Source organism: Suillus clintonianus, assembly GCF_016758775.1.
Source record: "Suillus clintonianus strain FC179 chromosome Unknown DEU56scaffold_107, whole genome shotgun sequence".
NCBI lineage: Eukaryota > Fungi > Basidiomycota > Agaricomycetes > Boletales > Suillaceae > Suillus > Suillus clintonianus.
Genome location: NW_024539331.1, coordinates 78146 through 96522, shown reverse-complemented (window position 1 = coordinate 96522; position 18377 = coordinate 78146). Strand labels below are relative to the sequence as shown.

The 18377-nt window shown below is 49.6% G+C and overlaps 7 protein-coding genes across 7 annotated transcripts; 3 read left to right on the top strand and 4 right to left on the bottom strand.

Annotated features, from left to right (window-relative positions):
• Positions 1-171: 171 nt before the first annotated feature.
• DEU56DRAFT_49625 (uncharacterized protein) lies at positions 172-2231 on the bottom strand. Its single transcript, XM_041346501.1, has 3 exons — positions 2080-2231; positions 1793-2023; positions 172-1737 (listed from the first exon to the last, which is right to left on the bottom strand). Exons 2-3 carry the CDS (start codon positions 1997-1999, stop codon positions 403-405), a joined length of 1542 nt encoding a protein of 513 aa, XP_041203648.1. The 5' UTR covers positions 2000-2023; positions 2080-2231; the 3' UTR covers positions 172-402.
• Positions 2232-2592: 361 nt separating this feature from the next.
• On the top strand, positions 2593-4176 carry DEU56DRAFT_49575 (Thioesterase/thiol ester dehydrase-isomerase). Its single transcript, XM_041346498.1, has 7 exons — positions 2593-2955; positions 3020-3258; positions 3309-3331; positions 3403-3419; positions 3470-3613; positions 3667-4084; positions 4143-4176. The coding sequence occupies exons 1-6, from the start codon at positions 2845-2847 to the stop codon at positions 3856-3858; spliced, it is 726 nt and encodes a 241-aa protein (XP_041203647.1). The 5' UTR covers positions 2593-2844; the 3' UTR covers positions 3859-4084; positions 4143-4176.
• A 391-nt stretch (positions 4177-4567) lies between these two features.
• On the top strand, positions 4568-5583 carry DEU56DRAFT_924272 (Thioesterase/thiol ester dehydrase-isomerase; the record flags this gene model as incomplete). The annotated part of the gene is made up of 6 exons (XM_041358553.1): positions 4568-4597; positions 4657-4895; positions 4946-4968; positions 5038-5054; positions 5106-5249; positions 5303-5583. 6 exons carry the CDS (start codon positions 4568-4570, stop codon positions 5510-5512), a joined length of 663 nt encoding a protein of 220 aa, XP_041203646.1. The 3' UTR covers positions 5513-5583.
• Positions 5584-5673: 90 nt separating this feature from the next.
• Positions 5674-7450, bottom strand: DEU56DRAFT_829653 (uncharacterized protein). The gene is made up of 4 exons (XM_041354490.1): positions 7166-7450; positions 7085-7105; positions 6144-7027; positions 5674-6089 (listed from the first exon to the last, which is right to left on the bottom strand). Exons 1-4 carry the CDS (start codon positions 7250-7252, stop codon positions 5750-5752), a joined length of 1332 nt encoding a protein of 443 aa, XP_041203645.1. The 5' UTR covers positions 7253-7450; the 3' UTR covers positions 5674-5749.
• Positions 7451-7569: 119 nt separating this feature from the next.
• Positions 7570-9756, top strand: DEU56DRAFT_863996 (uncharacterized protein). The gene is made up of 3 exons (XM_041355368.1): positions 7570-7786; positions 7840-9236; positions 9285-9756. The coding sequence occupies exons 1-3, from the start codon at positions 7651-7653 to the stop codon at positions 9690-9692; spliced, it is 1941 nt and encodes a 646-aa protein (XP_041203644.1). The 5' UTR covers positions 7570-7650; the 3' UTR covers positions 9693-9756.
• A 155-nt stretch (positions 9757-9911) lies between these two features.
• DEU56DRAFT_829639 (cytochrome P450) lies at positions 9912-11814 on the bottom strand. The gene is made up of 10 exons (XM_041354489.1): positions 11759-11814; positions 11596-11695; positions 11407-11543; positions 11226-11351; positions 10924-11173; positions 10650-10875; positions 10479-10600; positions 10378-10424; positions 10201-10323; positions 9912-10141 (listed from the first exon to the last, which is right to left on the bottom strand). Exons 2-10 carry the CDS (start codon positions 11617-11619, stop codon positions 9916-9918), a joined length of 1281 nt encoding a protein of 426 aa, XP_041203643.1. The 5' UTR covers positions 11620-11695; positions 11759-11814; the 3' UTR covers positions 9912-9915.
• Positions 11815-13833: 2019 nt separating this feature from the next.
• On the bottom strand, positions 13834-17620 carry DEU56DRAFT_717092 (uncharacterized protein; the record flags this gene model as incomplete). Its single annotated transcript, XM_041347610.1, has 3 exons — positions 13834-14411; positions 14463-16578; positions 16634-17620. Coding segments are annotated over 3 exons (3681 nt in total), but the record flags the coding sequence as incomplete, so codon positions are not given.
• Between the last annotated feature and the right edge of the window lie 757 nt (positions 17621-18377).

Genomic DNA, 18377 nt, shown 5'->3' with positions numbered 1-18377 from the left:
ACTCTGCTTAACGACGTATGTGAAGGATGTCAATTCCAACTCTCTTGGGCTGGCCCATCTGAACGTTGAATTTTGAAGCCTAAATCACTCAACATGCTGCTTTTTGAGGAACACGCCGCTTGAGTCCTTTCCACCAATCAATCAGAAGGTTCCGCCTCAGCGTCCAGGAAAGCTCCAAACCGTCAACGTAAAAGTCAGCTCAAGCACATCGGCGCACGCTTCTACGTATGGTGTCCTTAAATCGAATTACGGCATGATATGAGCTTCGCGCAACCTCGGTCAAGCTTTACGCAAGGCTAGGCCGCAAAGGTCCTTACATGTATGTACAAGGGTGGCAAACACAACGGCACTTATCCATGTACTGCGTCACTTGCAACCTATAACAGGTCTAGCGATGTCCTATTAATACTCTCGGTCTCTGGAGCGCTCATTCGATCCCCAACCTACTGCTTCTTGCCTCCTCAAGTTGACAAGTAGAGGGTGTAACATAGAAACCTCCTCCCACCTCTCCCGATACATCATCCGAGTATTGAACGTTCCAGTCATGTCATACTCGATGTCGTAGCCCGTTATCTCAGCGTTCGGTACAACATCTGACAAGAACGCTGCGACGGACAACGGGTCCGTGATCTTGGAATCAGCCACTCGTAGGACTTCCAGACCGTTTCTGCGGACCCCACATCCAGGTCGTCGATCGTCGATATCCGGTGCCCAGGCGTTCATAGCAAACCCGACTACCGATAACACGGGGCAGCGCCGCAGCAACTCTGCAAAACCCTGCAGAGTAATTTTACTTGGTTGCCGCCAACCGTTCTCGATCCCCAGTTCAAGTGCACGCAACTTCAGCCACATATCAGCCAGCTGCGCAAGCTCCTTGTCATCGAGGGCAAACGTGCAAGTTGTGTCGAGATGAAGTGCCTCTAGATGACGCAGTAAGAAGAGCGTTTTCAGGGTATCAAACGTAATGATATAGCCGATAGGGAATTCCGGCGGGGATATCTGTAATTCTTTTATACGTAGATCCCTGAGACTTGGACATTGACGTGAGATTAGGCGGAAACACTGATGCACTTCAGCGTTTGTTAGGCCCTCTTCCGTCGAATGAATACGGAGGGAGCGTAGCGATGGCAGCTCTGCAATTTCAAGGATATGAACGCAATGGAGGGTGTGAGTCGCAGTGATGTCGAGCCCCTGAAGGGCAGGAAATACTGGTTGGCCAGCGAGTTTCATGAGAGAACTGTAGTCGTTCTTCTCGTCGACTTGAATAGTGAGATGTGTAAGCTTGGAATATGTTGCGAGGTGATAGAGCATTGTGTCATCGACTAGGCCGCAAACGAGACTCTGTAGGTTGCGCCAGCTCTGGAACATGTCAGGGTGTATGTCCCTCATACTATATTTCGCGGGAAAACACACGACGTGGAGAGAGTTGCTGCCAGAGGTGATGTGAGGAATAACACGCGGAAGAAGCCTTGAGTCTAGATCATGCAGAATAAGCCATTCCAGTCTGGCATTGACCAGGGAACATAGGAGTGGTAAAGCATCTGCAGAATTATTTGACCACCAAAGTCGTTTGAGATGAGTAAACATTGGGGGTGCGAAGGGCGAGGTAGCTAGTGCATGTAGGATGGTCTTGTCGATGACAAACTCTTCTTGGTCATTGACCCTGAGCGAATGAACTCTTTTGGCGTAGAACTGCATTCGCTGCCAGTCTGAAAGGCGTAACTCTTTGAATGTAGTCTATATAGATGTGATTTCAGCAAACTTCCGCATACCGCTGTGGGTCAGCACTCACGATCCTCTTTCCAATTCTCACGATTGCAGGGATGCAAAACAGCAATGGACGAAGACTTTCCAGCGAGTTGTAAAGTACGTTCAGCGCAGGTTCGTGGAAGAGGCGACAAGTTCTGCAGAGAGCCGCGAGGGATGACTGATGCCCGGTGGCAAGAACTCGTTTACAAATGATATCAAACAGCTCTGCGATCCGAAGACATTGATGCATTGGGTCGTCGTTCGAAGGGTACTGCTAAAACCTGCCATCAATGACCTTTGATAACTGAGAAGTATGACTGTATTACGTGCTTTGCGGATTTGGTCAGACAAGGACTCGGATGAAAACACAGGACATGGACTTTTAACTTGGTTCTATGTGCTCATTTGTACAGTTTTATCGATTAAAGTATCGTTATCGTGAATCGCCTGATATCTGTTCGATGAATGTTTGCGAGAAGCTCACCGATCCATTGGAACCTCTACATGTGTCATGCACAACAGCCAAAAACCACTGTCAAAGAATGCCGCAGTACACAGAAATATCTGCGACCCGGAAAGGAAGATGCCAGATGAGTGATCATAAGAAGCGAGCGACCTTCCATGATCCACGATAACAAAAGCTCACCAATTCGACGTACTCAAACAGTTGGAAATTGACAGTAATGTAGGGATATCGATGGGCACGATACCATCAGGTCAAAAAATCGGTGGGCAGCAGACAAAATAAGCAGAATTCGTTCAGGCGTAGAGCTTATCGGTCGAAGTTCGTTAATACCAGAGTGGAGTCATTACCGAGGCGTCCGCGAGCCATTGTGAGTGCTTGAAACTGACCTCAAAAAATTGCATAAAATTCCGCAGAAGGAAAAGATATGGCAGTTTGATCAGTTGAGATCCATATTATTTGGATAATCCAATTGAGACAGAGAATATGGGTCACAGTGGCCAGTGGACCATGATGCATGATGCATGATGGCAGGATGCAACCTGAAACGTGCGGCAAAATGACTGCAGAACTCCCAAACCCGAAAAGGAAACTGTCTTGTATTTCTGCGTGCACTGAACCCACTTCAGGTTATGTTCTCTTTGAAGCAACTTGGAGCATTAACACATGCACGCGTTCTACTGCGCTCTGGGCGACCGGGTTCTTTACTTCAAACAGCGCCATTGAGTGGCTCATCGATCAAGGTATTTTCATCGTGCTTCCCATGGTTATCCTCGTGTGAGTCTGATATTCAACTCGCTGTAATAGTCCCTTCAAGATGCTTTTCGGGACCCATCTTCGCCATTTCACATTGCGCCTGGAGAGACAGGGCCTGAATCTCCAGACGCTCCTTCCTCGCCCCCAGATCCTACTCCATCTCAGTCCAACCACCCCGCTGCAGTTGGCTCGCCGGCTGAGAACGCCAAAGCTAAGCTGATTTCTATGGGTTATGACGCGGGGTCATTATGGGAGCAGAGCATCGTATGGGGACACCAAGATTCATTTCGGTAGGCACCTCACGAACGGGTTGAAAAATGGGCTCATCCTCTCCTCTTAGACACGTTAACAATGCGCACTACCGTAAGGGTTCAAATTTTCTTTGAACAAGAACAACGAGGGTCGCTAACTAATCTGCCACTGCAAATGTGCAGTGCGATTCATTGAGTCGGTTAGCGCTCATGTTGTTGTCAAAGTTCGTGGCCACTGAAGCTTGGTTAGGGTCGCATGGTGTGGCTCGTGGCCCTCGGAAAGGCACTTGGTGGTGAAGAACGCGTCAAGGCAATGCTCGCAGGTCAGGGAGTCTCACTCATACTCAAATCAGCAAGCATCAATTTTAGGAGACCAGTGACGTTTCCTGACACGGTGAGATTTCCCTGACACATCTATTTAGTTTAGTCTCTCATATCCATGAGTAGCTTTTGATTGGGCACAAGCCGATTATCTCGTCGAGCCGCACACAGTTTACTCTGAACGCAGTGCTTTATTCGTATTCACAGCAAGCCATCGTTGCGGACTCGGATAGCATGCTTGTTTGGTACGACTACGACAGCCTGAGGAAATGTAACCCAGGAGATGACACATGGCGCATTCTGAATGCCGCCTCGTAGGATGGTCATGTGGACCACTGATACCCGTGTGTTCTCGTCGAGCTCAAACTTGGCATATGTATAGTAAATTGGATATTTGACATTCTTGACCCAGACCGTCTCGCCGCAAATCAGACCATGAGGTATCCAGACTGTATGCTCTGAGCTGAGTCTGACACAGTGGACAAGGCTATGTGGGTTTCGCAGCCCGGAGGCGGCGAGCAAGGCCTAATCAGGCTAGGACGAGGTGAAGCTCTACACAACAGACATGCTGGAACCTACATGCTAACTAAAGCTATGGAAAGGCCCGAGAGACTAAGTGCGCAGTCCCTGTTCATGGAACCCCTAGCCCAGCGGAATGGTCTGCGATAACCACTTATAAGGGCTGCGTAAAAACTCTTCAACGCCGCGTATCTCCTTCTGCTATTGCACCAAGCGGCAATATCCAAAGTGATCTCCGAATGATCCGCTGAACATTCCGCGAACCCTCAAATACATATGATTGTCAAGTTCACAGGACAAGCCACAATTACGAATTGAGCATGCCAGCAAGCACTCGATCAAAGGTAGCGGACTTTGCCACGTCAACTGGGTCAATTGAACTGGCCCTACATAGTGCACTGGTGCTACGTAGCTTGAAGTAAACGTCATGTTCTCTTCGAAGCGACTTGGAGCATTAGCGCGTGTACGTGTTCTACTGGGCTTTAGACGGCCGTGTTCTTTAGTTCAAATGGCGTCATTGAGTGGCTCATCTATCAAGGTGATTTCAACGTGCTTCTGACGGTTATCCTCGTGTGTCTGAAATTCTGCTCAATGTAGTCCCTTCAAGATGCTTTCCGGGACCCATCGTCGCCATTTTACATTGCTCTAGGACAAACAGGGCCTGAACGCCCAGATGCTCCTCCCTCACTCCCAGATTCTACTCCATCTCAGTCCAGCCACTCCACTGCACTTGGCTCGCCGGCAGAGAACGCCAGAGCTAAGCTGATTTCTATGGGCTATGATGCGGGGTCATTTTGGGAGCAGAGTATCGTATGGGGACACCATGATTCATTCCGGTAGGCACCTCACGAACGGATTGAAGAACGGGCTCATCATCTCCTCCTAGACACGTTAATAATGTTCACTACCGTAAGGGTTCAAGTTTCCCCCCGAACTGGAACAAGGGTCGCTAACCAATCTAACATTGACAATATGCAGTGCGATTCATTGAATCGGTCGGCGTGTTATGCTGTTGTCGAAGCCCGTGGCCACTAAATCTTATCTAGGGTCGCACAATGTGGCTCGTGGCACTCGGCAAGGCTCTTGGTGGTGAAGAACGCGTCAAGGCAATGCTCGCAGGTCAGGGCGTCTCATTCATACTTAAATCAGCAAACATCAATTTTAGGAGACCGGTGACGTTTCCTGACACAGTAAGATTTCCTTGTAACATTTATTTAGTTTAATCTCTCATATCCATGAATAGCTTTTGATTGGGCACAAGTTGATCACCTCGGCGAGCACGCAATTCACTCTGAACGCAGTGCTTTATTCGTATTCACAGCAAGCGGTCGTCGCGGACTCGGATAGCGTGCTTGTTTGGTACGACTATGATAGACTGAGGAAATGTGACCCTGGGGATGGTCTATGGCGCATTCTGAAGGCCGCCTCACGAGATGGTCAAGTGGAGGGCTGATCTCCGTATGTTCTTCTGACTGAGCTCGGATTGATGTATGTAAGGCAGAAATGATTACTCTTGAATATTGGACATCGGAGCGGCGGCGACTGGCAATGTGCCTGCCTCTGGCAAATCACAACCTGTAGTGGCGATTCAATATTCAATATTCATGAATGCCACCCTCTATCTAAAGCCGGATAATGCCCGAAGACTCTATGCTGCTGACTAATCTACCCAAATGGTGGCAAACACCTCTCATCCGTATCTCCTTCTGCCAATGCCAAAATGTTGTGCCAAGCGGCGATATCCAAAGTAATCACCACGCATGTGATCCACTACTACATCAAGGAAAGGGACGAGGATACTGTATTCCCCTCGCTGCTCATCTGTCGTCGTGACTCCAGTGCCGAAAACCAGGCTCTCCAGAGGACAACTTGACCGTGCCAAAAATGCTTTCAACTCCTCGTGAGGCCACGGTCGTATATAGCGAGCTTCAAGCACACGTAAATTGGGGAGTGTAAGTGCGTTGAATAGGTCAGGGAACAGGTTGCCCATGCGCAACGGGGTTGCGTTACTGATGCACAAAGATTGAAGGTTCGTGTGCGCGAATGGCTCAAACGTTAAGGGAACTTCTTCGTAAAAGCCTAGGCCAATCTCTAACGAGCAGAGGTTGGGACCCAGCTGGAGCAACTGGAGGATTAGATTGGGTTGGCATATAGCGATCTCGACATGTGTCAAGTGGGCCCATATGGGATTGCAAGAAGATATGCGGTCGAAGTCGAATGCGGACGGTCCAGCTACCTTGAACCTGCGCAAGGTGGATGGTAGTCGCGAGATGGATTGTGCGAATCCTGGTGTGCACCACAAGGGATTAGATGTGGTTATGGTAAGGTCCTGGAGTGCTGGGAGGTCATTTAACAGAAGATCGGGTGTGAAGGAGTTGACGAATATTATGATATGAAGGGATGAGATTTGCTTCATGTAAGGATGAAGAAGGCTTCGTAGGTTGGTCGCGTCATTTTGGAAGCACTTGAGTGCTAATGAGAGTGGACGATCTCGCGATCGCTTGAGCCATGCGTCATAGCAGAAGGCTGCCCGCTGCCGGTCTTCGTTATCGACGTCCACAATCAGTCCGCACCACAAACTGGGCATGCCTACAGCAACCTCCCTCCATCTTCGGCATATTTTAGTCAGCAGCAGGGGAGCCGACTTTGACGAGGGCAACAAGAGTTCGGTTTCCGGGAGACAGTGAACAAAAATATGGGATAAGAGTTCGGATGGAAGGCGACAGAGACTCGATATAAGTCCCCTGTGCAAGTTCATGGACTGGATAACGTGATCCTTCTTTTTAAGGAGCTGCTGGTGAAGATCTCTCACTCTATCCATGACGCTTTCCAGGCCTGAGACCTCCTGCAAAACTACCTCCAACTGCTCCTGGCGTTCGGCGATGACAGCACTGATGCTCTTGTCGCGCTCGATGGCAGAGTGGTCAGTATTGGGGGATCCGGAGTACGTGGTTTTAAGGTCTGGAATCTGCAGTGGTCATCGTCGATATAGCATGTCAAGAGACAAGGATCGGAATCGACGTACGACCACTTGAGCATGTGCCAACTGCAATTGATTATTACCCTCCAATGCATGAGTAACTCGGGCTATAAACCGGCAACTCACAATGTTGTGCAGTGCACTGATGATATCAGAGATCGGGAAGACATTGACTTCTGAGTTGGCTGTCATCCCCTCAACATTTGCCTGCATGTTGGTGCTAACGCGAGGAACGACGATGTTGAACCGAAGAACGCGGTATGACAACCGGATTTTGTATCTAGATACTACTCACCAGTAGTGATACATAATAAAGTCCCACTAAGTCCCCCACTTCAGTGCGAAGTGGGGTTCTTGTACTGCACGAAATGATAGGACCATTACTATACAGGGTGTCAGCGGTCTGCAGCCTATTTAGGGATGATAATAGTGGTATCAGAGGTCCTAATTCATTTAGATGACGCGATCACGTGCTTGTGTACCTGTAATGTGTCGCGACTTTCCATTCGTGTCTTGGCGCTTGTCTTGCTCTTGTCACTTGTTAAAGCTTGTTAACTTCTTCCACATACTATCGTCATCGTCGACGACATCGAGCATCTATCAGTCAGAGCATGACTGAAGGCACAGAGGACTGGATTGTCGCTGACAGCGAGGACGAAGACGGCTTCCAACCTCTTCAGATTGCTGACCAGAGCAACCTCTTGAGCGGGAATCCGTTTTCTACAGGCCCGGAAAAGATACCAGATCGTCAGTAATCCTCTATATGCTGTACTGCATGCTAACCAGACATAATTCTACAGCGTCGCTCATTCAGACTGCCTCATTTATTACCAGTCCGGCGCGGACTCCCCAGCGAGAACGGACCCCCGACATAAGTAATGCGTCTCTGTTTACGCCACCTCCGGTGTACCAACATTCACCACCAAATGCTTCTCCGTTACTCCCTCTAGGCGCAGACGCGCTTGTACCCAAGTCTAAACCGCGCCCACGTCCTGTCCCACGAAAGTCTCGAACTACGAACACCATATATGATGACTTCCTCATCGAAGATGCGTCTCGTTCCTCTGGCTCACTCATTAGCTCTGCATCCGCTATCCCATCCAATACATTGGCTGCAGATAGCATCCGCCCTCCAACCACCCCATCTGCTGTTTCAGAATTTATCGAGGAGGTCAATCCTACATTTAGCATTGCCGACAGGGCCAAGACGCGCTCTCGCAAGACACAGGCCAAGAAACCGACTTATGTCCCTGTCGACCCAAATGTGATTGAGCTATCATCTGACTCTGACATCGACGAACTATCCCTCAGGCCTCCACGGAAGCAGCAGAAGTCTCAAGACAAGCCCGTCAAGCCAAAGCCGAGACCCAAGGCGAAACCCAAGTCTAAAGCTAGGAAATCGCCCTCACCTAAGGTTGCTGAACGAGTCAGCGTCGATACTCGGCCGAGCGACCTTGTTACCCTTCCTGCACCACAGGAGCCAGTACTTTCGTCCCAGCTGCCTTCTACAGCCTCGCACCTCTCATTGTCTTTTCCGCCTTTACCTGAATTGTCTTCTCCACCCTCTTCTCCACCTGTGATAACTCGGAAGCGGAAGAGGGCTCCCCCGCTTGAGCCTGATCTTCAAGGAGAAGATATGGATATAGACGTCCCCAGCGGTTCGTCGCCTTCTATTGTAGCACCTCCTCTATTCTCTCCACAATCACCATCTGTGGTTCCGCCAATCGACAACTCACACACGCTTGAAGAAGAAACCGGGAATGCAGAAATTATTGCTACTGGAAACAAGCGTCAGAAAAAGGACACAAAGTCATCTACTGTGGCAAAGGGGAAGAAAAAAAGTCGGAAGCAGGCCGATGAAATCGAACTCGAAAATATTGCACACAAATCCCCTCCGGACGAGGCAGCTACCCGTAAGGATGATCTTGTGGAGGACGATTTTGCTGAGGAAGAGGTACCGAAAGTTACTTCGAAGAAGAAGGCTCCACTGAAGTCTAAACCTGCCGCAAAATCGAAACCGAAACCAAAGGGAAAAGGAAAAGGCAAGGCGATTCTCTCGGAAAGTGAGAATGAGGAGGACGACAACTCTCCTCGTTCAAAGTCACCTAGCCAAGGCAATCATTTGCCCGAGGACGAAGAATCTCGAGGCGGCAGTCCCAGGAATCCTCAAGCGATTGGGGTCGCTGAGACAACCAAGGTACTCCCTTTCCACACAATTTGACATAATGATTTATTTTCTCCTTAGAAGAATTCCCCGCAAAGCGTAACTTCCCCATCAAAGCAGACTCCGTCCACTGGACTGAAGTCACGCGCCTTCAACATCAAATCCAAATCGACCCCAATGTCAGAGCTCATCCGCCGTGTAAACTCACAACCAAATTCACCATTTGCGAATGGCCCTTCCTATTCGCCGTTGATAAAGTCTTCGCGAACGATGCTTTCTCGCATCGCACCACTCCACCCCAACCGACGAACCCCGCCGCCACCATTACCGAGACCGCCCCCGCCGAAAAAGAGCAAGAAGCAACTTGAGATGGAGGAGCGTATAGAGGAGGAGTTGTCAGAGACTGTCGAGGGGTGGTCATGTATGACTGACGAGGAGAGGAGGAACTTGCGAAGAGGGCGAATTGATGCCGAGTTGGGTTATGAATGAATCAACACTGTATTCTTATTCCTCATGATGTCGTTGCTCTTTTTATTACTATGTATCGTGGACCTTTGACAACTTGCATCTGGTTTTGAGAGATGTCCCGCTCGCTCACTATTTGGTGCAGCTACAGGCGCTGCTGGTCATGCAGGGCCTGGACAGTCATGTTCAATACTCCAAAAGCAACCTGATATTTCTCGCCAACGGTAAAAACATGATCAATAGTACCCTACAACCCCACTCCATACTTAGCCATCACGTTCCTCAATGATGCCTCATCTCCAAATCGCGGCTCAAAGCGCGCAGAGAACGGTTTAGGGTGTGCAATCACGCCATCCACGAAGCCCATCTGATCAATCGGATTCTCCGGGTCCTGCGTGATCTTGAACGACCACAAGAGAAGCGCGACGTTGATGAAAACAGAGCGATTCGCTATGTGCCGCCCGGGGCAGATTCTGCAGAAACAATTCTTCAGCAAAGTTCAACTTGGTTGGATATCAGGCAAAGGGCGTACCTGCGTCCAAAGCCGAATGAAGGGAACTTGAGGTCGTCCCGGATTTTGCCTTCGTTGTTGAGCCATCTCTCGGGATCGAACTTGTCGGGATTGGGATAGACGCTCGGGTCGCGCGAGATTGCCCTGTTAGAGGGTGATCAACATATACATCTGAATAGAATGAATAACATTCGGTACCAATGGTTCCCAAATACTGTAGCGCCCTCTGGGATACACATGCCTTTCTGCTCGAGCAGCCATAAGAATCAGGAAATCACACCAGAGCACTGGAAACGTACATAGACTATATCAGCCGAGGCACGATGAGCAAATCCAAGGGTTGTTACGGGCCTCCAGCGAAGGCACTCCAGCATGAACGCCTCGATCTGCGGAAGGGAATTGTAGTCGTCGAAAGTAGGAGCTGTAACGATTGGGTTGAGAATCGTTCAGACAGATGAGCTTCGGAGTACCTCTATCACGACCAATGACGATATCCAGTTGCTCTTGCACTTTCTCCTGCGCCTTGGGATAACATGCGGAAGCCATGACGACATACATGATCGCCACAGCAGTCGTGTCTGAACCGGCGCCAAAGAGCGATCCAGCGAGATAGGCCATTTCTTCGTCCGAAAGCTTGTGTGAAGACTGGTTCTCAAGAAGGTATCGAGCAAATGAAGGGCCGGCCACGCCGGTCGCCTGCGAAGAACTGAGGTGGTGTTCAGGAAAGATGTTGAAGGAACCAACCAATTCTCTCGAAACACGATCGAGTTGGTCATGGAAGACCTGACTCTCTTCTCTTCTCCATTCCTCCAACTCGGCTGTGTATCCTGGGACGTACTTGAGGATTGGGTAGCGCTCTATCAGGAACGCACCAGGTCGCATGAGCATCTGGAAGCGCTTGAGCATTCTATGGATGACGATGATCTCGGGAGCATCCGTAGTGGTTGGCGTAGACTTCCCATACATGACGCGCAAGATGACTGAGGCGGCGTAGCTTGCGTTGAATGCGTAAGCGGTTATAGAATAAGCCAAGAAGTGCAACACACCGATTCGCAGCTGCTTGGTGTCCTTTGGGGTTATCAAGGATGTCAAGGATAACATCACGAGCGGCATCCATCTGGATGGGTGCATAGGAGTCTGCAGCTTTCGCCTGAAGATGAGTGTGTGCTGCCCTGGATGAAACAACTTCAGCAAAACAGTTCATGTAAAAAAAAATGACAACACAACTTGCGGAGTCTCCGGAACTGCTCTCCTGCGGGTGCAAGGATCATACGTAGTCCGCGAGACAAGATCTCTCCTGCTGCAACTGCACGAGGGCGGTCCGCTAGCACACCACCCTCTTTCTCCATTATGTCGTTAGATTCCTATGCAAGTGAGTATGAAGGTGCATAGTGAGCAGAATTTGAGTCGTCTTACCTGATGTCTGCCGATGATGACCATGACCCTGCCAGGCCCAACCCGAAGGGAGATGATGGGACCATAGGTGTTGATCCATTCAGCAAACTGTTGAGATTGGCTGTAATGCGTTTACTGTCAGTGTGTACGTAGACCCAGAGAGTAGTCTATTTTATGTGCTCACTTGGCTCTTGGTAGTGGGTTTCCGAACAGCCAATGCCCTGGAGGTCCGGGAGGAAGAGGCAGGCGTGACCTCGATCGTAATTTAGCGCGGAGGACATTGCCTGCCAAAACAAGAGCAACAAATGCTCCTAGGGCCTTGAGTTGAAATGTCAAGTCCAACATCCTTCAATAGTCTATTGGTGCAAATACGGCAACTTAAAGCAAGGGAAGGAGCGGAGGAAGGAGGGGAGGTGAACGCGCGTGGTGCAGCAGCTCCCGTTTTATCTTCAACAAGCTGACAGGATGCGGTTCAAACTGACCGATGCTGATGGGAGAAGAAACACATTGGGAGACAGCGGCCCACTGATGGTTAGGGCGGCTTTGGGGAGGAGGAGATCTACATCAGTATCAAGGCGTGACACCGAGCCTCGCGATTACCTGATAGAGACAGCAGTGAGGGTCTAGTGACCTTGATAGAAGGTAAAAAGTCGTTCCATCTTCACCAAGGGTGAGTTCGTCCATGTGCATGAGATCTGAGAAGCAAACTCAAACTTCGTATCAACATAAAAACTGAACCAAATCCAAGCACAGGTAAACCTACGATAGAACGCGAATGCACTACTTGGTCTATTTGAGTAATGAGTGAGCGGAAATCCACTCAAGATCCTGAAGAACGCACCTAGAACTCCTTGGCCAACCAAACTAGTCCAACTCCTTCCTGACGAGGTCTGATTGTGTGCCCAAATAGCGAGCTATCACCGCCAGCCATAGCATAGAGAGAGACGAATAGGATTCACGCACCTGCAGGTATCTGATGAGTCTATTTTCGAACATCAACTTCACGAACGTTGGCCGCCTCGCGACGCACATTAATGTCGAAAACAAGCAAAAATGCACCTGCCAAGCCTGTCAAGGTACGAGAAAGCGAAGAAGATCCGGTTCTGCATAAGAGTCAATACGAGGTTAGTCTCTTGTACACAGAGACTGGACTTGAGGCCTGAATTTCTGCCAGTGACTCGGAAGTGGGTATTTGGATTCAAACCATTCTAGTACGTATAGTTTGTGCGCAGAGCTCGCCATGACTCTACGAGCCGATCTTTCGTGACAGTCAAGAGGTACCCGCTCGGGAAAAAAAGTACATGAGGCCACCTTACGTCGTTAAGGCCCTCACAGACCCTCCCCCCCTCCCGTGGGAACTTCCCACGCTCTAGGGGTGAGCCAAATATAGTAATTTCTGCGGTACTTACAATGGATGTTGAAGGGCGTGTCACTTGCAGAACATCCTAGGCATTGTACAGACGAACGGATGCGACATTTCGTTATTAAAAAACAATCATTTTCTTTTCTTGTGAGAGCTGGTACCACTGCTGCATATATCACTGCAGAACCAATCTGCCTCGGGTGCATCAAGCAAACCAACACATTCAAAATGAAACTATTGCAAATGGAATCAGCCGCGGTAATAGAGGAACACCAAAACCAGATGAGTACCCATTGATTGCATCTATCAAAGCTGCATTGCACCATTTCTCCAGATTCCGGCCCTCGACACCAGCAGAATTCTTCTTGAGGGTCCTCAGGTTGAGTTTCTGCATTCGAACCCTGTTCGGATTGGCTTGCACGCGGGGAACGGGGAGTTGGAACAGTGCCGTTCTTCGCTTGGAGGGCGCTCAAGCGTACTGCCGAGGGACGAATCTTGATGAACAGACGAGCGCTTGGCGCAGAAGGTATGTCTTGGCTATCACTTGTGTCAGACAAACCTCGCGGACGCTTACCAAGTGATATGGTAGACAATGGTCGAGTGGAACTCGTCTGTGCTGCATCAGAGTTGGGGATAGACGGCAACGCATCGCCGCTAGACACAGTTAGATGGGGTGATACGGCGGACAAAGGAGCGGACAGCTGTTCATCCACTTCGTCATCAACGACTTCGGACGGGAATAGATGGGGTGATACGGCGGACAATGGAGCGGACAGCTGTTCATCCACTTCGTCGTCAACGACTTCGGACGGGAAATCGGGAAAGCACACTGGGGCTTCAAGTTGAGGTGCCTCTTCCGACTCGGAGGCAGCTTCAGAATGTCTTTGGACGTGTCGTAACGCCACTCTTGAGCTATGCTGTTCGGAAATCCGCAGTGTAGATGTTGCTGTCACTTGCCTCCGCTTGCGAGGCTTCATTTTGAATTTGGTTGATACTTGTGTCCTCTCATCGTCGTCGAGCCTCCACAATTCTTCGAACCGCGCCTTATTCGCCGACGGGTGCAGTGTATCGATGTGACACGACAACGAATATTTCCACACCGGAGCAGCATTGCTGTCGCAGTACGGGCAATGAACTGGGGTGTTTGTACAAGGTGAGTGTTTCGTTGACTTGCGTGCATTCTTCAACTTGATCTTGAATAGGTTCGGGCACCGCGAACGACTGATATCGACAACTTCTGAGCCTCCAGCACCTCTCACGAGCCGAATCTCGCATAGCCCAATGCTGAGGCACAGACCACAGACATTGTGCTTGTCCTGTAAGTCCTGATCAAATAAAATATGTCCGCCCATGTGCTCAATAAGCTTTGGGCCGAGCTCCTCAAATGCAATGGCGGGGCAGCGAAGACAGCGATAACGCTCATGGAGTGTTCCGCGAGCTTCTCCATCCACCTCGCAGACAAAACACGCGGCCCCTGGTAAGCAGGATGTCAGTCACAATTGAATATTCGATGATCCATCCTTACCATTAGCAGAACGGTAGGGAAAGGTTGGGGTGAGTGGAACATTAGGGATACTTGAGACGTCATTCTTGAGACGTTCGAACAACAATAAGGCAAGTCCGCGAAGTATTACTGTGGAAAAGCGATATGTTGATGTGCCTTGGAGTGTCGAGAGATGAACATCAGCGTTGACAGGTTCAACACATCGCCCATCAAGCTCCCGTGCTGCAGATGTACCCGGTAGCTGCTCGAAAGCACCTGTCCATTCCCAATCGAGGATGACGTTGTTGTTGTCATGTCCCTCGGAGTCAGTATTAGCCTCTGGTGCGAGCGTGGCAAGCTGCATGATTTGCACACGAATGTGCACATTTGGCTCTTGTAACTCGTCAACAGGAATAATCTGGACAGTGTTGCTTCCCGATCGCATGTCAATGACCTGTCCGATAGCAAGGAAAACTTGTTGATTGCATCGAAGGAGCGTGGCTATTGGGTCTTCAATGGTCAGTACATCGGTATTTGATGTGATGTTGTTGTTTGATTGTTGAGTCGCCGAAATGACATCATCATAGGATGAGTAACCTCGATTTCTTCGCAAACGATCCTTGGAGCCCGTTGTTGCCAGTGGACTAGAGTACATGCGCAGAATGGAGGCTTTGTGAATCCGCTTGGCATGATCTTGCGAACTGTCAAGTGGAATCCACGCATCAGATTTCACTGGTGAGGAGTCCGCCAATACCAATTCTGTGTTGACCATGTCTTCCAGATCAGGCTCGAGATCAATATCGGCCACCTCTCGATTGACTGGGCCACGTGCTCCTCCGTCCGAAGGTTCTTCCACCTCTTCGATATCTTCTTCTCGTTCACCAACATGTAGTCCATCAAGTAGAACCACTTTACCACCACCAAAAGGTGCGAGTATGTCACACCCTTGCCCACCCTCCAGCCGTTGAAATGGCGGCTCAATCCCACACAATCGTAGCTCCTCTTCAGCATCGCGGCGACCGTTGATCCAGCATGTCTGCAAGACAACATTCTGGACGTGTACATCCCCTTTCCAAGACCGTGGTGATATATGATCGTATTTCTGGGAAACTTCGCCAGTAGGTGTTTCGACGATGCTCGGGAGTGCGAGCCGTCGGGGGGTACATTTCCACTCAGGATGAATGGCAAGTAGAGTCGAGCAAAGTAGCGCTGTATTGAGCCGTGATGAAACTTGTAATGTGTCTGCATTGGTATCATTGCCAACCATGGTGCGGATATCTCCAAAACACTCTTCCAACGGGTCTGTACCGAGCAGAATGATCCAGAACTCGCCATCAGGGTTGCTAGCCTGGACTTTGGCGGTGCAAAAGAAGACGTTCTTCACCATCGTCATCGTGTCGTAATAGAGTTGGACAGGAATGAAATTCCCTTTGTTCTCCTCGTAAAGGGCTAATGTGATATGAGCAGCGGCAGATAGGTGTTCGAGCTGCCCCTGCAATGACAGCTCAACATTGGTATAGGGTTCAAGTAAGTGGTGATACAATTTGCCAAGCAGCTGTAAGATGCGACGGGTGACCACGTATGTTGGTGCTGCATCAGGTGCTGCATCGGGGAGACGACCAATGGCAGTGAGCAGACTGAATGCGAGGGGGACATCTTGTTTGTCATTTGGATATAACAGCGCATTGATTCGACGTTCAGTGAGTTTCGGCAGGCTGCTGAGGTGATGCTTGAGAATAGCAGCTGTGATGACAGCACCACGAACGGTCACCCCTTTCTTGCGCAGGAGGGAGTTACGGTAACGCTTGAAATTATGCTTTGCATCAAAGTCACCAGTCACGTCATCCAACCCACATCGAAGATTCATCAAAGGCAGCACAGACAGTCTTTCGAAGATTGGTGACAATGTTGGCAACTCTTTTGACATCGTAAGACGTGCTAATGCTTGCCTCCGACGAGAATCACCATCTGATGAAATGGAGTACACTCGTTTGTTCCGCGGAATAGCAACAACTTGGTTAAATGCTGCAAGGGCACCAGAGAGGAGACGGTGCTGGCCTGCAACATCCTCTCGCTTGCAGGTACCCGATACTACAAAAGGACGTCCAATATTTCGGGTTGAATCCGGCGATAAAATACGAGCTGCAATGACAGTTGCCTGAAGGTGAAAACTCATTGAATAAAAATTATATGGTGTGCATCATGAGACTTACTTCGCTTGAAAGGTGGACCCGTCGTTCCTCAGGCACCGTGACATCAATTAATGCAGCCAGGACAGCATCTGCTTCAGCAATAGACACAAAATCCAGTGACACTGAATGTCCGTGTTCACGACACACGCCAATAATCTTATTTTCCGCGCTATCCCAGCGAAGGCGTTCCTCGACTTTGATTTCATCAGCAAATATAGTCACGGGCTCTTCCTCCTGCGAATTCAATGAATCGGGAAAGGCAATCCCGAGGTTGTGGGACAGCTCTTTGTTGGTTGGATATCCTGGTGACGGAATGATTGGCTGTGCTTTTAATCGTCTCTTTGTCGCACTGATTGATGGAAGACCATGGGATTTTCGTTGCAGATGAGCAACACGGCCACCTCCTAGACTATGGTTCAACATCATAAGTTGGAACTCTTCTTCGTCATAGTCTCGGGGCTTAAAAAGTTGTTTGTGAGCGGAGTCCATCTTATCCAGTATCGTTCTGATGCCATCCCCATGCTTGACACATACACGAACAACAGCGTGCAGACGGTAACGACCCCCAGACTGCGCTATGGCAAGTTTGAATCGGTTCATGAGGTCCAAAGTGCGTGCCTTTCGCACAAGCTGTCGAGCTGAATTGAGACCCTTAAGCTGCAGGTCATTGTTGTGACCCTTTAGGCGTTTGATAGTCTCGATGAGCTGGAAATAAGAGAAGAATGGGTAGTTGGAATTTTCGTGGACTCCATTGTGCATGCGATCGTGGATACCCATTATTTGCTCGTTGTTCTCCAAGCGGCGACAATCAAAACACGCAGTATGTTTCTTGCCATGACGGTCCAACACGTTCGCTGACACATCTTTCTTGCAGCTTTTCGAAACCAAGAAGATAGTATCATCGTGCATAATACATGTCCATGGCAATGCGTATCTGGTATGTAGCCCAAAAGGATAACATCCGTAAGGTGACTGACCAGAAGGGATTTCTAGTTGGTATCCACTGCATGGCTGGCTTGGTATTGACGAGCCACGAGATTTTACGGGCGCATTGGCTACTGGTTCCGAGTCTGGTACCTCTTTTGCTCCACTGATAAGAAATGGTGAGTTTTTACGGCGCTCAAGTTTCGCAAAGTGCGCTTACCAAATTTGAAGGCTTTTTAGCACCTTTTCTATGCGTGGCTCCAGGAGAATACCTTGAACACCCAAGAAGCGGATGCTGGTTTCTAGCCAGTTACACAAGCCGTCAATACCGAGGCTGCCACGGCGAATGCATTTCGCGAGATCTTCAGGTGTCTTTCCATACCCCAATGCATTGTCGAGTGTCCTATTAACCATTTCCCAAGGGTCCTGGTCTTCCTCAACTTCGTGCCTGGGATCACCTCTAAAACGTGACAGGAGCTCGTCGCTCGCACCCACAGGAATATTCAGAGGTAATCCCTTGGCTAATTTTCGCAGATTTCGGACAAGCAACAAACCAAGGGCACAAGGTTTCAACTCGTTCGCTAGCCCTTCCCCCGGTACCGGTCCCAGCATGTCCACGTCGATGACATCATCGTTGCACGGTGACGGCGGCAACTGTTCGCGTGCTGTCACTCTTGCGATTTCGGCCTCGCCAGCACCGGTCACAGGCTGCCAAGCTTGTGCGGGGCCAGCAATAACTACAGCTGCTTGTGCACCTGCACGTTTTGGCTGGAAAAATGAGGTGAGCATGCGAGTATTCTTAACTGCGCTGTTGTTTTTTTTATGCTCGAGGCTCTCGGTA

Coding starts and splice junctions, on each gene's coding strand:
- DEU56DRAFT_863996 (XM_041355368.1), top strand. CDS start 7,651: ATGACTGAAGGCACAGAGGACTGGATTGTCGCTGACAGCGAGGACGAA. Junction 7,787..7,839: donor CCCGGAAAAGATACCAGATC/GTCAGTAATCCT, acceptor ATAATTCTACAG/CGTCGCTCATTCAGACTGCC. Junction 9,237..9,284: donor GGGTCGCTGAGACAACCAAG/GTACTCCCTTTC, acceptor TTTTCTCCTTAG/AAGAATTCCCCGCAAAGCGT.
- DEU56DRAFT_829653 (XM_041354490.1), bottom strand. CDS start 7,252: ATGCAGGCAAATGTTGAGGGGATGACAGCCAACTCAGAAGTCAATGTC. Junction 7,106..7,165: donor TCAGTGCACTGCACAACATT/GTGAGTTGCCGG, acceptor AATCAATTGCAG/TTGGCACATGCTCAAGTGGT. Junction 7,028..7,084: donor TGGCACATGCTCAAGTGGTC/GTACGTCGATTC, acceptor TGACCACTGCAG/ATTCCAGACCTTAAAACCAC.
- DEU56DRAFT_49575 (XM_041346498.1), top strand. CDS start 2,845: ATGTTCTCTTTGAAGCAACTTGGAGCATTAACACATGCACGCGTTCTA. Junction 2,956..3,019: donor TGAGTGGCTCATCGATCAAG/GTATTTTCATCG, acceptor TCGCTGTAATAG/TCCCTTCAAGATGCTTTTCG. Junction 3,259..3,308: donor GGACACCAAGATTCATTTCG/GTAGGCACCTCA, acceptor CTCTCCTCTTAG/ACACGTTAACAATGCGCACT.
- DEU56DRAFT_49625 (XM_041346501.1), bottom strand. CDS start 1,999: ATGCATCAATGTCTTCGGATCGCAGAGCTGTTTGATATCATTTGTAAA. Junction 1,738..1,792: donor TGAGAATTGGAAAGAGGATC/GTGAGTGCTGAC, acceptor ACATCTATATAG/ACTACATTCAAAGAGTTACG.
- DEU56DRAFT_829639 (XM_041354489.1), bottom strand. CDS start 11,619: ATGGTCATCATCGGCAGACATCAG. Junction 11,352..11,406: donor CAGTTCCGGAGACTCCGCAA/GTTGTGTTGTCA, acceptor TGTTTCATCCAG/GGCAGCACACACTCATCTTC. Junction 11,174..11,225: donor CACCAAGCAGCTGCGAATCG/GTGTGTTGCACT, acceptor ATTCAACGCAAG/CTACGCCGCCTCAGTCATCT.